The following is a 16,990-nucleotide window of genomic DNA, read 5'->3' as shown; positions in this document are numbered from 1 at the left end:
TTTTTTTGCAATAAATAAGGCATGAGCCAAGGAGCCTGTTCAAGATGAACTTGCAAGGAACCACTTGAATTACTAGTATGAAGAATCACAAAGTGTACTCTTACTCTTCAAATGTGATAGTCTGAATAGGCCCTAGCAGTGGAGTCAAGACCTCTGGAAAGTTGGCTGTAAACTTCTGAACATTTACTTTTGTTCTTACTGTGTGTTATTTCACATCTTAACAAACTTTAGTATTTGGTGCAGGTGTTAGCAGAGCTGTAACCTATTTCTGGAAGCACGTCCACATTCAGCTGTGGTGTTAAGTACTGACGGTCCTGTTTGGAGGCAAAGGTTTCCCCTAGAGATGGTGGTAAGGGCAGTGACAGTGAACTCCATGTAATTCTTGAGTAATTATGGCAAATCTTTGCTGTTGTGGGAAATGTTTCTTTGATAGCCACAAAGATCATTCTGTAAAATGCAGGAATCACTGACAATACACAAATGTCTGTGTGCTTGTGATTCTCTAGCAGTAGTCACCCTAAAGGACAGCTACAGCTAAGATAGGGTAGTAACTGGTATCCAAAGTCGTTTCCTTTCTAGTGAAGGAACATATTGCACATTAAATTAGTCCTGACTTGGTTGTGACTAACTTATTCATAACAGCCCGCTGTTAGATTGGGGTTTTAGCATTTCTAAAGTTAGTTGCTTTACAAGCCCTCTCCAATATAACAAGTCTTAACTCTTATCTGCAGGACTTGAGTATTTAACTGTCAGATGGTTCCACATTTCAATGGAATTCAACCTAGTTTTCCACAGGATTGCACTCACTATTAAAATCTGCTTTTCATATTACCCAGGTATAAAACCTTAATTTGCATTTAGTTTATTAACAGCAGATCAGGATTCCCAGGAAGCTTGATAAACACAAGTCAAAATGAATGCACAATCTGATGAAGTACATATAAACTATGACAATGCCATCTACACAAGAGTTAAGTCTTGTATGGCATTAAGGTAACCATCTACAGATTAACAAAATATCTCTCTTTTCCAAAGTTACCCATACCAGCAAATACAAGCTGAAGTCTTGGCTTCATAATTTCCATGCATGTTGTAATTATACAAGATTTTTTCCCTTGGCTTTGACAGATTTATATTTTTAAATAGCATTCTAAACATGGGAAAGATGTATGAGTTAGTATATTACAATGCAATTCTATATTAAATATTTACTAAAAATGTCTGTGAAAACATTTAAAATTTTATTTATAAAAACAGTTCATAGCACCTTTTTAAGAGGTTCAACTGTACCAGTTTTCTAAAGAAATTAGAGAGGATGTTTAAAGGACAACAAGCAATTGCTTTGCAGTAGTCTTTCTACAATAGTCAAAGCAAAAGAGAAATAAAGTATACTCTACAATTTTCCAGCAAGATTAGCTTATTTGGGCAAGGTAAAAAGGTACTGCAGCGAGTCAGTGCAGTGTAGTTAAGACAAAAATAAGCATCCTTTTTATTTAAAAGCAGGGTTGGGTGACTTCACTGGAGAAGGTGCACATACCTTAGGAGGTAACCATGGCACAAAATGATAGTTTTGACTCAGGAAAATGGTGTTGGCTGTACAAAGAAGGGTACATATCTGGATTGATAATGGGTGGAGCCAGTAGTGTCTGCATAGACATCTTACTTTTAGCCTGTGCTCCTATTCCTTCTCCTTCAAGAGCACAACCGCTGCCCATTTACATCCATGACACTGTACGAAGTGGTAGAACTACAGGTTTATGGGCAAAATAAAGACAGCAAGGTTGGAAAATGGACAAAATGGCTAGTTGGTACTTACTCATGAAGAATTGAGAAACTACAGCCACCTTGTTTTTCACTTTGAAATGATTGTCAGGGAAAAATTGTAGTGGTAGAAGTAATGTATTGCTTTTCACCCTTTTGCTTTAGTTGCTTAATATTTAAGCTTTGCTCCATGTTACCTTTTTTGTCTTGTTTGCTATGTCACTATGCCTCCTTCATTTGGTAGACTTGAATGAGGAAAAATGATTCAACTTTTAAGGGTCACTTGAAATTAATTGTTCAAGAATGTTGTGTACCATCTATTCAATAAAGCCTTGATTTTTTTCCTGCACTTTTAAAAAAGATAAAAAGCAGTCAGTTTCTGCCTCTTCATCTGGTTGCTTATTTGACAGTAAAAGGCTAATTAATATACTCAAGCTGCAATCCTAGACATACTCACCTGGACATAACTAGGCCTTCTGTGTAATCACACATGGGATTGCAGGTTGATAAACAGCTAACACTGCAAACCTATGTGTGATTACAATGTTTCTGCTGCTAGCACAAAGGATTGGGACTTCATTTTGGTGTCCCCTGCTTCTGGAATGTTCCTCTACAGCCAGCGCTAACTTTTCAGCACTAAATGAAGAATTTATAAGTGTTTTTTAAATTGCCCCCCCCCCTTTTTTTTTTTTAGTATCATGGTGTTTATATCTGCTTTATTTCAAATATAGATTTTTAATATGTTTAGTTAACTGCCTTGAAAGCTCTTGTGAAAGGTGGGTGGAACATTCTGAAATAAAAACAGAACACACACTTGTGCTGCAGGATATTACCAACCAAACAGGCTACGAGGTTTCTTGCTCCCCCTTGCAGCAGGCTCATTCTGTACCAGGTTTGCAAATCTGCTACTTCATTAGCAGCTGTAATACTGCCAACAGCTGAACTGTTTATGTTATGGAGAATTAAGTATAGAGCTTCTTTGCCTGCCTTAGGAGCTCGGACATGATTATCTCAAAGTGGTGCTGGGATATGAACAAGCTGTAGTAAATGTTATTGCAAGTACAGCAGATGCACAGTCAAGAACTGGTACCAGCTTTTTTTGTATTGATATGCCACAGGTTGTTATAGTTTGCCAACTGCCTCTGTCACTGCCCCCTCAACCCCAAGCACTAAATGGATAGAATTATCAAGTCCTTGATTCATTTACAGAGATAAACACCAACACAATTGCAGCTTTTGATAGCTGCAATTACACCCAGGCTATTTTATACAGTATACTACATTTATAGGAAAAGCATTCATATGTTCCTTTGAATAAGGCGGCAACAAAATGCAGACCACAATACCATCAATGCTTTATTACACTTAGCAAAAGTGTTCTCTCTGAATAGAAAGGGATCAGCCCTCTCATTCACGCACATAGGCTGCAAACTCCATGAACACACAAAATGGTTGTACTTTAGTTACAGGTATGGGAACACTGGATTCTTCTATTTAGCAAAGCCAAACACTCCTCCCCCTTCATCACAAGGGAGGATAAAGAGTGCCCAAATAAAGTGCATCTAAGATGGCAGCGGAAGTCAGACCACTTCACTCTATTCACCCACACCTGTAAAAAGTACCTCATAGAAGAGAAATGCATAAGACTATGTTCAAATCTTCATATTTAGATAAAGATGTTAGGCCTTAAAAGTTTTAATTCACCCTCTTTCTGCATTCACTGAAACGCCACAATTCCAATGCCACACTTTTTACCAGGAGTGGGTTGGGCTTATGTTATCGGTTGTTGTTATTTGGATTTTGAACAAAGTTGATAGAGTACGAGCCAGTTGAGGAATCCTGTTTCACCTGGAAGTTCTCTGTCGATAGGCCAAAAGGGCGCAGAACCAAGTTGCCAAGATCTTTCAGTTTGCCTGCAATACACACACAAAAAGAAATGTACTTCCCAACGTGTACAAGAAACTACACAAGGTCAGTAATGAAGCAATGTTCCTTGTTGCTTGAACACTGTCCACAAGGAGGAGTTCCAAATGAATTGGCTGCAAGCATTCCATTGTTCAAGAGTGCTAACACAGGAGTGATTATGTACAGCACCTGCCTCATGACATTTAAGCAACAGTAGATGGTCTGTCATTTGGAAAGATGGGCTCCACATGCTTGAAACCTTGTTTAGTCCTCTTGTCACAAGTTGCCTACATTAGTGTTAAGCACTGTGCCTATTCAAAGCTTAGCTAGTTTGCATGTATGATCATTTTGTCTCCAAAAGTAATTAATCTTTGAGAACAGTGTTTTACTTATAGCTAATAAAGTAACTTTCAAACTTGCTAAGAAGTTGTAGTAACCCTAAAAAAAAGTGCTGAAACCAAATGGTTCTTAGGCAGAAGTTACAGAGCAAGTAAAAAAAACCCAAAACCTAAATAAAGCCTGCCTGAAGACCATGAACTATCAACATGAAACAAAACACATGGGTAAGAGATAAAAAGGCACATAAAAGTTTGTATAAACTGAACACACTGGCCCGGGACCAGAGGCTTAAGAATTGGTTCGAATGAACAGCTCTTGTAGATGCAACTTTTGAAGAAGCAGCACAAAACATTTTCCTTCTGTCATATTCAAATGCCAGCTTTACTGCTAAAACTGAAAGAGTAGATGTATGGCATTTTGGGGTTCAATGTTATGTTCAGAAACTTGCTGCCTTTCAACTGCTGTGCTACAGATAGTGAAGCAAACGTTAGCCTCGGCAGTTGAAATGTAGGACAGACTAATTCATATTTCTGTTTGCTTTGCCTTTCATTCTAATAAGCATTATCATCTACACCCTACTGCCTCTGATCAGAATTTTAGATTATAAATCCACATAATTTCAAACTGAGCATGCAGCATAGTGTGTAAACATTGGTGTTGAGGCACAGCATCTTACTAAAAAGGAGATTGTGACCAGAACCACATGACCAATCAGGTCAGACTCCTGGGGGCAGGTATGCTTCACTGACTGCCCTTTCTTCTCACCAGCACAAGAGGGAGGAGAGATTCTGCACTCAGTATCCTGCTCAGCTACGAGTGTCTGGCAGAAATGAACCTGTCAACTGTTTCTCTGATTCTGGATGGTGGTCACTGTGCAATCCAGAGGGGTACTCTCTAATATGAATCTATTGGGAGTTTGCCTCTCAGAATGTGTCTCCCACACACACCCATTACTCACAACCTGCATACCTACTGCGACATTCATGAGCAGCTGCCACTGCTTCCCCTGTTGGGCTCAAGAAGGCCCAGTGCAGACACTCAAAAATCGGGGGTGGGGGTGGTAAAAAGATGATCCACACATACTACAACACCCGTAGTCTAGATCAGAACAAATATATCTGATTGTCCGTTTTCAACAACAGTTTCAAATCAGCAGCTTAAACGTAACATTCAATAAGCTTTGATGTTTGTGGAGTTGGGATGGTCTGAGATGGGGCATCAGTGTTGTGAAAAATGAGGATCTCTGAAACCCAGAGATTTCAGGGGTAAGTCTGTCCTAGAGTAGTAAGAGAAGTCATTAATTTGTCTGCAGGGATGGTTGTGTAAGAAATTCATGTTTTATACCAATGCATGGAAGCTACCACACAAGCAAGGTGGATACCAGTGCCACTTACCCAACATCTCTTCCTTAAGTTTCTCATTGCGTTCTTCTATTTGTCTTGGCAATCGCTAAGAAAAACAAACAAGAGAATCAATTCTTCAAAGCTGGCTTTGACATCCTGTTTATTTACCCATGACACATACTATGCATGGTTTGATGCATGACTTAGCACAAAAAAACACAGGGGCACACTCATGGCCAGAACTCACTGGAGCACTGCAATGCTACTGCAATACTACTTTATAAGTGCAGAACTACTTTGTAAGTCATTTTATGGTATGGAAGTGTTTGGTTGAGTAAATGCTGCCAAACTGGAAACCATCCAAAATTTATTTTTGAGATCACTCTTGAACTTCCCACATGACACTCCCATTGTCATTGTGACATTTGTATACTGGCCACAGTTCACCATGCCTTGCTTCTGTACTGGCTGAAATTACAGCACATGCCAGACAAAAGGTTGCCCCTAAAAACATTGCTTTGGAGCAAATTTCTGATAGATCAACGTTGGGTCAATACATGTGAAACCCTTATTACTGCATGGTCTGATTGTTGATGTCTTCAGGGTTACAAAGTAGTGTACTGAAAGTTGCAAAGTAGTGTACTAAAAATAAAGTCAAAGAGCAGTACCTTCTGTTAGAAGGTGTCACCTCTGAACTAGACAATTTTCATTGTTTTATTACTCCCTGAAATGTTATTATGGTCTTCTAGATTACTCTCCTGAATAATCTATTGAAGCAATGAGGAAGGGGTTTACAGCTTTGAGATTTCAAACTATGATCAGACTATGGTTCCAACTCAAAAAGCTTACTGTAGGTCAGTTCTTCCTTATTAGAAATGAAGCTTCATTTTGGACTTAAATACGGGAATAAAGTAATCTGATCACACTTTTTCCAAGTTTAAAAGTATGGTAGGCTGTTGTCCTGGTAATGCATGCCTTTACCTTTAAGATTTAATACTTATGTCCAACAGTCACCAGGAGCCATCCACTCCATTACAGTATTTGGGGAGGGAAAGAAACTTACCATACAAGCTTCTCTTGCTTGATGGATTGATGGGTCTTTTTCCAACAAGTTTTTGTAGTCTTCTAAAGCTTCATCCAGCTTTTCTGTTTTTTCATACAGTTCTGCTCTCCTGAGCAGTGCCTTGATATAGTTTGGATTTAATTCCAGGGCTATAAAACAGAATTAAATAGCAGAAAAACTGAGGTAGGAAACTTTTTACTTCAAAGCCTAGGGCATCTGCAGCATGTTCTAGATGAGCTAGCCTCAGGCTATAGGACAGTGCTGGGAGTAGAAGCTATGATCTAGTGTGAACCATACGCAAATGGATTAATAATTAGTCATTTTATTGTTTGCTTTAATGTACAGTTATAGCAAATATAAGTGATCAAAACCCTTTGTGGACCATCTTGAACTTGATTTAGTTTCTAAGTGCAAGATCAAGCCATATACACAGCATGTTTTCATGCTACACATGCATGTCCATGTGGATCTTAAAGGAAAACAAGGAGCTCTGCTCTTGCAGGAGTGAGGCTAGCTGGATACTCCATCACTCAGGACAAGACCTGATGACCAGCTAATCGTTGGCACTTTGCAGGCTGTGCCTTTGCCTGTATGGTCTGATTTCAAACCATGCTGGCAAAAATGGGTCACCTGGCATCTTAAGACACCAGTTGATTAACAGGTGGGCAGCACCCACCCACCTATCAAATTTGGTCTGCAGGGGTCAGCCAAATGCAGCTCCCCAACCCCACTTTAAATAAATGTTTCTCATTCCATGGGCCAGGAACCACCTGTGGGTCTCAATCTGCTTTCAAGTGGGTCTCAGTTCCACAAGCTACCCAGTCTCTGTGCCTCACATCTCTGTCCATGTGATAGCTCTTTGGCTAGACTAATGCTAGCGCCAGCTGAATAAAGGTGGTTGGAAGACCACTGGAGACCCCTCCAGTGGCGGGGGGGGGGGGGTCTCCTTCCAAGAGGAAAGGGCTACAGGAGATGTTGAAAACTAGAAAGACATAAAAGGTGAATAATTTAAGAGAGAGAAAATTTGGAATGAGAAGACCGAGGGTAAGAGAGGAATGTTGTTCTAGGAGGGAGAAGGACACGTGAAAGTAGCAGGGAGGAGGAATGAAAGAAACCGACCATTTTAGGGGTGATAAAGTACAAGTGTGAAAGGAGGACAGAAGAAATCACACGACATGAATAAAAACATTCTGAGAGACATGTGGGCAGGGAGGCTGGATATAATATACAGTAAAAGCTTCACATAAAAAGCCTCCAGATAATAAAATTTTACCTAAAATAAAAGTGGGAATGCTGAATCACAATAGTTCCAGAAGCAAAAATATGTATTTAGCTAGTGGAAAACTGAATTATGGAACTCCACAGAAAATTGCTATGACAAAGAACACAGCAACTTCCAAAGAGATATTAGATGTCAATAAAAGAATGTCAGTAACTGCCAGCTGGTTAAAGCAAATTCCACCTCCATCACCTTTTTTAACTGGGTTCATCTCTATACCTCCGCTGGTGGGGTGCCTCTCAAGTAGACAACAGTCTAGATAACAGTCTTACCAAGACAACATGCTTTTGACAGAGCACAAGAACAGCAAAACAGTACCTTTGCTGCAGTCACTTATGGCAATTTCCCTCTTGTCCTGTAAAAGAAGAGGTGGCATTAATATTTAACACCAAACAGTATTTTTATAGAAATGCTAAATACTTATTCTTTGTGATGCTTATTCACATATTTTAATGTTTGCAGTGTAGTGTAACAGAATATTCTGCATGACTTATTCTAAAGCTGTGAGGGGACTAATTTGCCTAAACTACTAGAGGCTAATAAAAGTATGATCAGCATTTGTTGACGAGCTCTTCCACAAGGGGACTTACGGCATGCAAATGTACCAAACTGCTGTACATTCTGCTGTACATTCAGCAATATGTAAAATAAAAGAATACTAGGAATACAATCAAAATCGTTGATGCAATAGACCGTGTTAACATTGATTTACTCTCTTGATTTAAATAGTTGGTATGGTAGAGTTTTTGGCTGGCCTTGCTGGTCAAGCCAAATATTGCAGTCTCCAGTGAACATCCTTGCTTAGCAAGCCCCACCACCCCACACCAATCTTTCCCAAGGACAGCACACCCAGTTTGCCTGAACGTGCCTTCCAGCATCAGCATCCAACACCCCCTTCTCAACAGAAGGACCGAGGAGGAACGCATCAGGTTGTTCACTGCTGCTTGAGAGCATCCCAAACACCTTCAAGCAGCAGCATGGAGCACCTCCCTGGCCACCTCACTCAAGAGAAGAGCCATTAGGAAGCACGCCCAGTTGGGGGTTGCAGGGTTGGCCCAGCTTGGATGAGGATCTCCAGGCAACTGCAACTGCTGTGCAACTGCCCAAGCCCCGTCCATCTCTACCGCTTCCCCAAGAGAGGAAAAGACTGGTCACTCATGAGTCATGACATGTGCCAAAGGTCAGAGGGAACTTCTTAAGTCTGGAAGTAAGACTGTGCTGACCTGCCTGCTTAACAGAGGTCCCAGTTTTACTTTTTCTACTCAGCACTGTTCCCGTGTTCTCCCACAGTGAGAAAAAAGTCTAAGAGAACAAAATGCCTTCAGCTGTCAAGTTTATAGCTGAAAGGGAAGATAAAAACAATAATCACATTCATTCTTGCTACTTCACTGATCTTGGGCATTACCTGTTTCATTCTTGCTGCAGCTCTGTTTGAATACAAAATGGATCTGTCTGTGTTACAGCAGGCTGGACAAACCTGCAGAGCTCTAGCATAAGCGTCTTCAGCTTCTTTATATTCTGCAGTTCAAATGAAATGTCAAGATCGAAGACAGTAAGTGCACACACAAGAATTGATGCCTTGAAGGCATGCCTAACATCACATCGCGCCTCCGCCCCCAATTTAATTTTTCAGAAAAAAATACACTGCTAAAACAAACAAAAAAGCAATGTATCCCAGTCCAAGCAACAGTCATCAAGGATAACTAGAAGGATTAACTAGAAGCATTACCAAATGTTCAGAATCTCATACCAACCCTTTCGAGGGCTTAGGGGCCAGTCATAGCACATTACAACATCTTTAACATAGGTGAGGAGCTGCTCATGGTAGATAGGACTACCCCAAGGCAATTAGGAGACATCATTAAGGAAGAGGAGTTAAGAGTAGGGCAAGGCTCCACAAATACACTTTGTTTTAGTTGCTAAGGCAACTAAAATATAATTTTGGCAACCTGGAATACAGATACTGGTAGCCAAGGTCTATTCTCCTGACACCAAGCCTTGGAGATACTGGAGAGGCAAGAAGACCTTTCTACTTTTGGACAAGCTCTGTGATTCAGCACAAGTAGTATGGCTCCTTACCCTGCTTCCCAGCACTGAGCCAGGGAAGAGTGCAAGGGATTCCCCCCACCATCAAGTCACTGGGCCTAGAGCATGGTGTGATGTATTTCTTCAGAATAAAACAGAGTGATGGCAAGCAAGTCCATCTATTAAGGTCAAACAAAATGTGAAGACCCTTGCTGAAAGTGCACTCATTCTCTGAGTGTCAACCTTTATGCGCCCCAAAATGGCACCATCCAAAGACAAGAAGAAGGCTTTCAGCAGGATATGGGGAATCCTGAGGTTTGCAGAAGTACTAAACACACTTAAGAAAATGGCAACAATTCGCTCAGAGCTGTTTTCCCAAGACTGATTGAAGGGGGAAAACAATCAATGGCACAGTTGCCTCAAAATCCACAATGGATTTAATCCCAAGTAAGCACAAGTATGACTGCAGTTCTGGGATCTTAACTCCCAGAACCCTTAAAAGAGAATTCCCAAATACAATGCTAAGGTATAAAATGAAGTCCTCTCCAGGGGTATATATTCCAAATATGGCTGGTCATAAGAAGACTACATAAACACCTATAAGGACCACATCAATCACCTGCACAGATGACAAATTCTACATAGCATTTGTCTTTAGACTGACCACAATTTCGGCATTACATAGTTGTAATTCACCCACCTCCTTTCTTGAACTGTTCATTTCCTTCTTCTTTTAATTTTGTGCTCTCATTTCTTCTCTTCTGTAATACAAAGAAGACCACATAATAAATATCCGAAGCAAGTAAGCAAAATAGCTTATTGTTTGATATCACAATGGAAACTGTAACCTGAAATATGGAAATAGCTATCCAAAAACCCATCTATTATTTAGTATTTTGCCTAGCTATTTTGTACATACTTTTTAATGTTCTGATTTCTAAAAAGGAGACATGTTTCAAAATTTGAGTGAAGTCTTCTCCCCACCAAAAAGGCCCAAGAGTTCTTGAGGCTTGGCTATCCACAAATGCAAACAGCAGGCAAACCATAACCATAGCAAATTTCATTTTCTTAGCTTAAATGGTAGGAGGCTCTTCCTTAGGCAAGGAGAACCTACCAAGTGCTTGTTTATGACAAATCCTTTACATTAAAAATAAAATAAAATAATTTCTTGATCTCTGAATCCTGTGAAACAGAGGACACTTTGCATTTTACAGATGAGGCACTAAGGCCAATAGAGACATCCCCAAACCAAGGCTGGAGTTGTTTGAACTCAGTCTTGTAGTTCCAAGAACCACAAAAACTATTCACCCACTTGGGAGGAAAAGAAAGTGAATGAAGAATTGACCTAAGGTACATAGAAATTGTTTATTGTTTATGATTATTTCTGCTATATGTTCTTTGGTAAAACAAGGAACAGTCAACTTTTGTGGAAAAATAAGCTTTCAAGGATTACAGCCCTCCATCTCTTTTCACTGACTACCACATGCTCTTCTGTTCCCAAATCCCATTTAAGACTTCCTACCCTAGACTACCCTGTGACATAGGAGCTCAACCAATGTCTTGTGGAGGCAGGAAGATGTCTAGCCACCAACACCGTCTACCTCTTTTACTAATTTCTCAACTTTTTCAAACCTCTGCCTCTCTATCCATTCCTTCCCTTGCCCCCCCATCCTCTTTTCACTGGTCTCTAGTTCCTCATCTTTTCCGCCCTCTTCCCATTCCCTAAGTCCCCCCCCCCAATAGTTCTTTCATCCTCACATCCATGACAGCCAGCTTACTACTTTCCTGCCCACTGAGCCAATTTCTGCTTCCTAGTTCAGGTCCTGTGACATCATAAGAGCTCAGCCAATAAACAGAGGGCTTGAAAGGCAACAGACCCTGCATTTAACTTGAAATCAATTGTATCAACACACACACCTACACTGATTGCCCAACACACTCAGGATTTAGCTTGCTACCACAGTACAGAAAGGAACTGTCGTAAGATAAATTTCATTTTATTCTCTGGATTTTTTGAAGTGCCTTACCATGGAGGTTTTCCATTATTTTACTGTGGGGAAAAAACTTCCTTTTTAAAGAAAGGAAAGTTATAATCTTTCAAATATATACAGCCAAAAAATGCCTATTCAATTAGAGAAAAGTTAACAGAGTGTGTATATATATATATATATATATGCACGCATTAATGATAAAATTTTCTACTACCCAGCCATACATCTCCAAATTTTAGTAAGCATTCATTGGATGAAAATAAAATTTAGTTTTGTGGTTTTGCTCGTAATTGATGGGAACTAAAAATTTGAATGTAAGGGAAAATATTACAGGTTAGGAAACATACATTTGAAAAGGAATGCACTTCCTTGATAATATTTTTCTGTCATTAACCATGGCTGAAAGCTAAAAAGATACAGTACATGGAGCAAGCAGTCCAGCAGTAAGCGTGTAAGTACAAGCAACCTTGCTCATCTAATGACTAGCAGAAGGGTAACTCTGCAAAGTAAATATTTACACAATTTTAATATAATAGAGAGTTTAGCTTTACTAGACACGAGTTGTATGTTACCCAGTGAAGAATCTCATTTTGTTTTTAAATGCAAACAGAGGCCTCATTGTTTATATACTGCTGAGTCACTGTTGCACATCTTTCTTGATATAAAAGGAGAAATGACTATGTCTGAACCCTAAAAAGCAGCCTTGCTTGAGGAATGCATTTTAATCCCTTTATTAACCTTAGTTATCCAGTCTCAGAATTCCCCAACCTACCCTTTGCTCATTGCACATAAACTGATTGACAAAACCACTGTTGCTTTTGTTGAATGATAAACATAACAAAATAATTAAAAGATTAACTTTTATTTTAGATGAATATTCTTGCTACTGAATAAGCATTTCTTGCAAAGGTGAAAAGCCCAAATCCAGACAATCATGTCACAAACAAGCAAGATCATATGTGTCTTCTAGCAGTTCTGACATTAGGAATAATCTCACCCACCACCAACAAGCACAGTTTTTTAAACTTTTAACAGTTGCCTTTTCTAAATCCTGAAATGAATCAGGCAACTCAGATAAGTCAAACGACACTTAAAAATCTAGAAGAGTCTAACACAAGATTTTTTTTTAAAGTACAGCCTGCACACAATTGTCCAGCAGGCACACACTGCCCATTTCTGTTTTAGGATGACAGAGAGCAAGTGGAACAGAATAATCAGAAGACAAACAGAAACACAACAAAGGAGTGGTAAAGGAAAAGTCGGTGTCTCTGGCAAATATGGATAACGCAGACAAAAATGAGCAAATAATGAGTTTGCTTGCAATCACATGTAGCAACATTCCCTAACTTGGTGCTGTGATGGCTAGGGCTGATGGGAGTAGTAGTCCAAAATATCTGGAGGGCATCAGGTTGGGGAAGGCTCACATATAGGAAAACAAGAAATGTCTCTGTGGATTCCTTTATCTTGACAAATGACAATTATGCTATGGCTGGGAAGAGTGACATTGCTGGAATTTAATCACAAACCCTCCAAACCTTATCCATAAAACGGGGGGGGGGGGGGGGCGTAAACCTGTGCCCTGAAAAGATTGCAATCCAACTAAATCATTGTGTGCATGGAATGACTTCCAAGAGCACAATGGATTCATTTACGTAGTTCTGCATGCACAATAATTTCATTGCACACTTGCCAATAAGCCCCACTAAGATGAAAAGGATTTACTTCCAAAAAAGCATGAACAGGAATTGGCTGCTGTAGGTGGGAGTAAATTTGACTGAAATCAACAAACGCTATTTCCAATTAAAAAAAGAGCAGGACTATGTTGAAATATTTCATTTTTAAAAACATACGGTGAATACTAGAATAGCTAAAATTCAAAACATACTCCTTGGAACTTTGTTGCACTGAAATCAATGGGACATACTTCCAAAGAAATATCATTAAAATCAGAGTGCTAATCAACACAATGTTAAAGAAACATTTGTAGTTTCATTAAAGCATACCTGTTTTTCTTCCTCAGACATATTTTTCTCTAGTTCTAATAAGTCCTTTTCATCTAACTCTATTTCATTTTGTAAAGGATCTGCCTTATTATTGTGATTCTCTTCTGCCACTCCTGCTTCAAAAGAGTCATTACAGTCATGGAAGAGGTCTTCGTCTTCTCTGGACTCAGAGTGAGGCAGCTGACTCACTCCTTCTTTGGCGATTTTGGGGACATGCACATTATTACAATCTGGCTGTGAAGGACTGCTTTGTTCCTCTGAGAGTTTCAAACCCTCAACTAATTTTTCAGGAGAAATTGAATCTTCAGATTCCATGTTGAGCTTACAAAGTTGATTTTTCTGCCTTCAACAAACAAACACAGAAAGAAAAATTACATATGGCAACAGATATGAAATCTTTATACAATGCTGGCAAAATCTTAACACATCAAATCACAGAATCAGCTATAAACTGATAGTTGTATCTAGAGATACTTCCCCTCCACCATTTTAGCTTCATCATTCTCAAAGCAGTACTTTTCCAAAGCATGCTAAACTATAAAATGGGATTTGCTACAAATTTATGCTATTGTAGTTTGAACAAGATTACTGTATAATGTATTTCAACAGTAATCCAGTGCCTTTAGTAGGAACATGATGAGAAACTGTTCCCAGATGCAACCGCACCAGTTATTGAACCTACTAAAATATTGACACATGAAACTGCCTTATTATTTAAAGTCAGATCATGAGCCTACGTAGTCCACCACTGTCTTCTCTGACTCCCCCAGGGTGAGCTTTGCTACCTCAATTTTGTATTTTAACTGGAGACACAAGGGATTAAACCCTGGACTTCAATGTGCAAAAAATGTGCCCTCCCAATTAATTATGGCTCTTACCCCAATATTCCCATTTCTTTGTTTTACAGGTTTATGTCATGCCTTTAAAATAATAATAATAAAGCAACTGAAAGAAATTACAAAAAACCGTGTAACCTCCCCCTCCCTTCCTCTTCTCCCACCCGCGAGAACAGGCTTGGCTTTTGAACTAACCCCGGCAACTCCTCACATTCAAATCATGCCCGCAGACACCCAAGCCTGGCATCACAGCAGCGGGTACGGCAACTGAACCCACGACCGCCCCACCAGGAACAGCAGCCATGGGCTGCCAGACCAGTGAAGCCACAGAGACATTTTGCAAATTCCTCCTCGCAGAGCTGCTAAAGCCGCACACCAAAACACACCACGTCCTTATTTCACGAATTCGAGGCGTTCCCCCCTCGGTCCTCTTCACCCTTAGTGCTGACAGGAGCCAGTGATCAAGAATTGGGGGCCCTTGGACAAGCAAGCTCGCTCCCCGTAGCTCCCCCGCCCCTGAAGCATATCCTAAGGCAGGTAACCCAGGAGCTACACCCCCCGCCCCCCAAGCCCCACTTCGCCCACTGCCTTGTTTCTCTCCCTCAGAGGCCCGTACCTATCACGTCTCTACCCGCAACTCCACTACTTCCTGACGCCGCGTCGTTCACGCGCCGCGCTCCCCTTACGTCACTTCCTGTTTCCTTTGCAGGGGCGAAGCCAAGACGCTTGAAGAAAGGAGCGTCGGTGACGTCACGCCTTCGAATCGGAGGGGTGGACGTCGAGCCTCCCAGGCCAATCAGCGTGGCCGTGGCGCCAAGGGAGGCGGGCGGGGAGGCATTGGCGCTGTGGGGTTGGGGTTTGCGTAGAGCGGTTTTAAGGCGAAGGGGTTTGGTGTGTTTGTTGGCGGGGGAGAGGGATCCCTTACGTTGCCATGTACAGTAAGGCAGTCTTATGGCTGATGGCTTAGAAGTCATTGTCACTGTTTGATCCCTAGCAAGTGGCTGCAGGCGAAGAGCCCCGCAGGGATGGAGCGTGGCGCTTCTACTGCAGCGCGTAGACTAGGGCAGTTCCCGGTGAAATAAAGGGGGACAGAAGTTGCCACCGTAAACTTTTACTTTCCTGTTAAGTGATTGAGGAACTCGAATACAGTAATTACAGAGCAGGCAGAAATTCAGAGCACCATCTTTTTATTTTTTTATTTTTAAAATTGCAATCTGGATTGCATGTCCTCGAATATGGGCAAGGTTTCTCTCCATGGACAAGAACAAAAATAAAAATAAACCTTCAGTGTGTGCTTTCTTTCATGAAGGAAATGGTCTGGTTGGCTAAAGATGGTCCTGCATACATTAGAACCAGGATCTCCGAGCTTCCTTCTATATTGCCTATAGGGCTGCAGTAACCCCATAAGTACAGTACTGATCTATAGGCTGGCGAGGCCACCATTTTTAATAAATCTTTTAAAAATATAATTTTATACTGCAGCAAGTTGAGAGGAAGTCAAGAATATGCCTAGTATCGGTTTTCGCAATTCCAGAAAGCAAAGCTCAAAATAGATTCCACTAGAGGGCCCAAAATGCTTGCTGATAGTTTGGGAACTGATGCGTGGGCCTACCTTAAAAAGACTTAAAGCTGCTTAGAATTATGTCAACACACATGAATAAGCTTTAAAAAATCTGAAATGCAAGAAATAAATTTGATAGGACATACAGAAAGGAGGCTTGCTATTTATTTGTGTACCTAGGAAAAATTACTACTTACAGGATAACTGGTATTCTGAGCCGAAGCACTTTTAGAAAATCCTTTTGATTTAAATCCCTTTGATTGAAATAAAACTTTTCAAATAGGTGACCCTAAGCATGCTTACTAGGAAGGAAGTTCCACTGAACTACATGGGATATGTTTAAATTCAGGCTGAAAACTAGTAAAGGTATGCAAAATAAATAGGATGCCTTTAAGCCACAGCTATATGCTATATAGGGACGCGGGTGGCGCTGTGGGTTAAACCACAGAGCCTAGGGCTTGCCGAGTCAGCCACGACTGGACCTAATGGTCAGAGATCCCTTTACCTTTTATATGCTATATACCAGTTGGAGTGTGAACTTTATTAAAAGATCCCTCGGTATACTTTCTGGGCACAGGAGCTCTCACAAAGCAGTGTATAAAAATAAAGACTAAACATAATAACATTAAAAACAACAGTATAAATAAATTCAAACAATTAAGAAAATTTAGTTTGAAATGAAAAACAAGTAGTTGCTGGAACCATGTCCTGAAAGCAATGCTAAAGAGAAGCTAGTTTTAGCTGAGATTCCTAAGGGCCCAGTCTTCAGTGCCTTCTCTTGATAAGCAAGGGGGGGGGGGGAATCAAATGGAACTAATTTCTCATAAGCAATAAGTACTTTGTTGCTGCACTTTTCACTTTTGAAAAGGTATAATGACAGACAA

General features: G+C 40.4%; 1 protein-coding gene across 3 annotated transcripts; it reads right to left on the bottom strand.

The window, feature by feature from the left end:
- Nucleotides 1-3,104: 3,104 nt before the first annotated feature.
- On the bottom strand, nucleotides 3,105-15,306 carry TTC1 (tetratricopeptide repeat domain 1). 3 transcript variants are annotated; one of them, XM_077924412.1, is made up of 8 exons: nucleotides 15,162-15,306; nucleotides 13,710-14,052; nucleotides 10,416-10,476; nucleotides 9,096-9,208; nucleotides 8,009-8,045; nucleotides 6,412-6,560; nucleotides 5,400-5,454; nucleotides 3,105-3,674 (listed from the first exon to the last, which is right to left on the bottom strand). In XM_077924412.1, exons 2-8 carry the CDS (start codon nucleotides 14,022-14,024, stop codon nucleotides 3,538-3,540), a joined length of 867 nt encoding a protein of 288 aa, XP_077780538.1. In that variant the 5' UTR covers nucleotides 14,025-14,052; nucleotides 15,162-15,306; the 3' UTR covers nucleotides 3,105-3,537. The 3 variants fall into 3 exon arrangements, with proteins under 3 accessions (XP_077780538.1, XP_028573224.2, XP_077780539.1); XM_028717391.2 differs by lacking the exon at nucleotides 15,162-15,306 and adding an exon at nucleotides 14,932-15,063; XM_077924413.1 differs by lacking the exon at nucleotides 15,162-15,306 and adding an exon at nucleotides 14,741-14,863.
- Nucleotides 15,307-16,990: the final 1,684 nt, after the last annotated feature.

This window comes from Podarcis muralis, chromosome 2 (assembly GCF_964188315.1).
Source record: "Podarcis muralis chromosome 2, rPodMur119.hap1.1, whole genome shotgun sequence".
Classification (NCBI taxonomy): Eukaryota; Metazoa; Chordata; class Lepidosauria; order Squamata; family Lacertidae; genus Podarcis; species Podarcis muralis.
The sequence above is the reverse complement of the archived record's forward strand: the minus strand, read 5'-3'. Positions and strand labels throughout refer to the sequence as shown.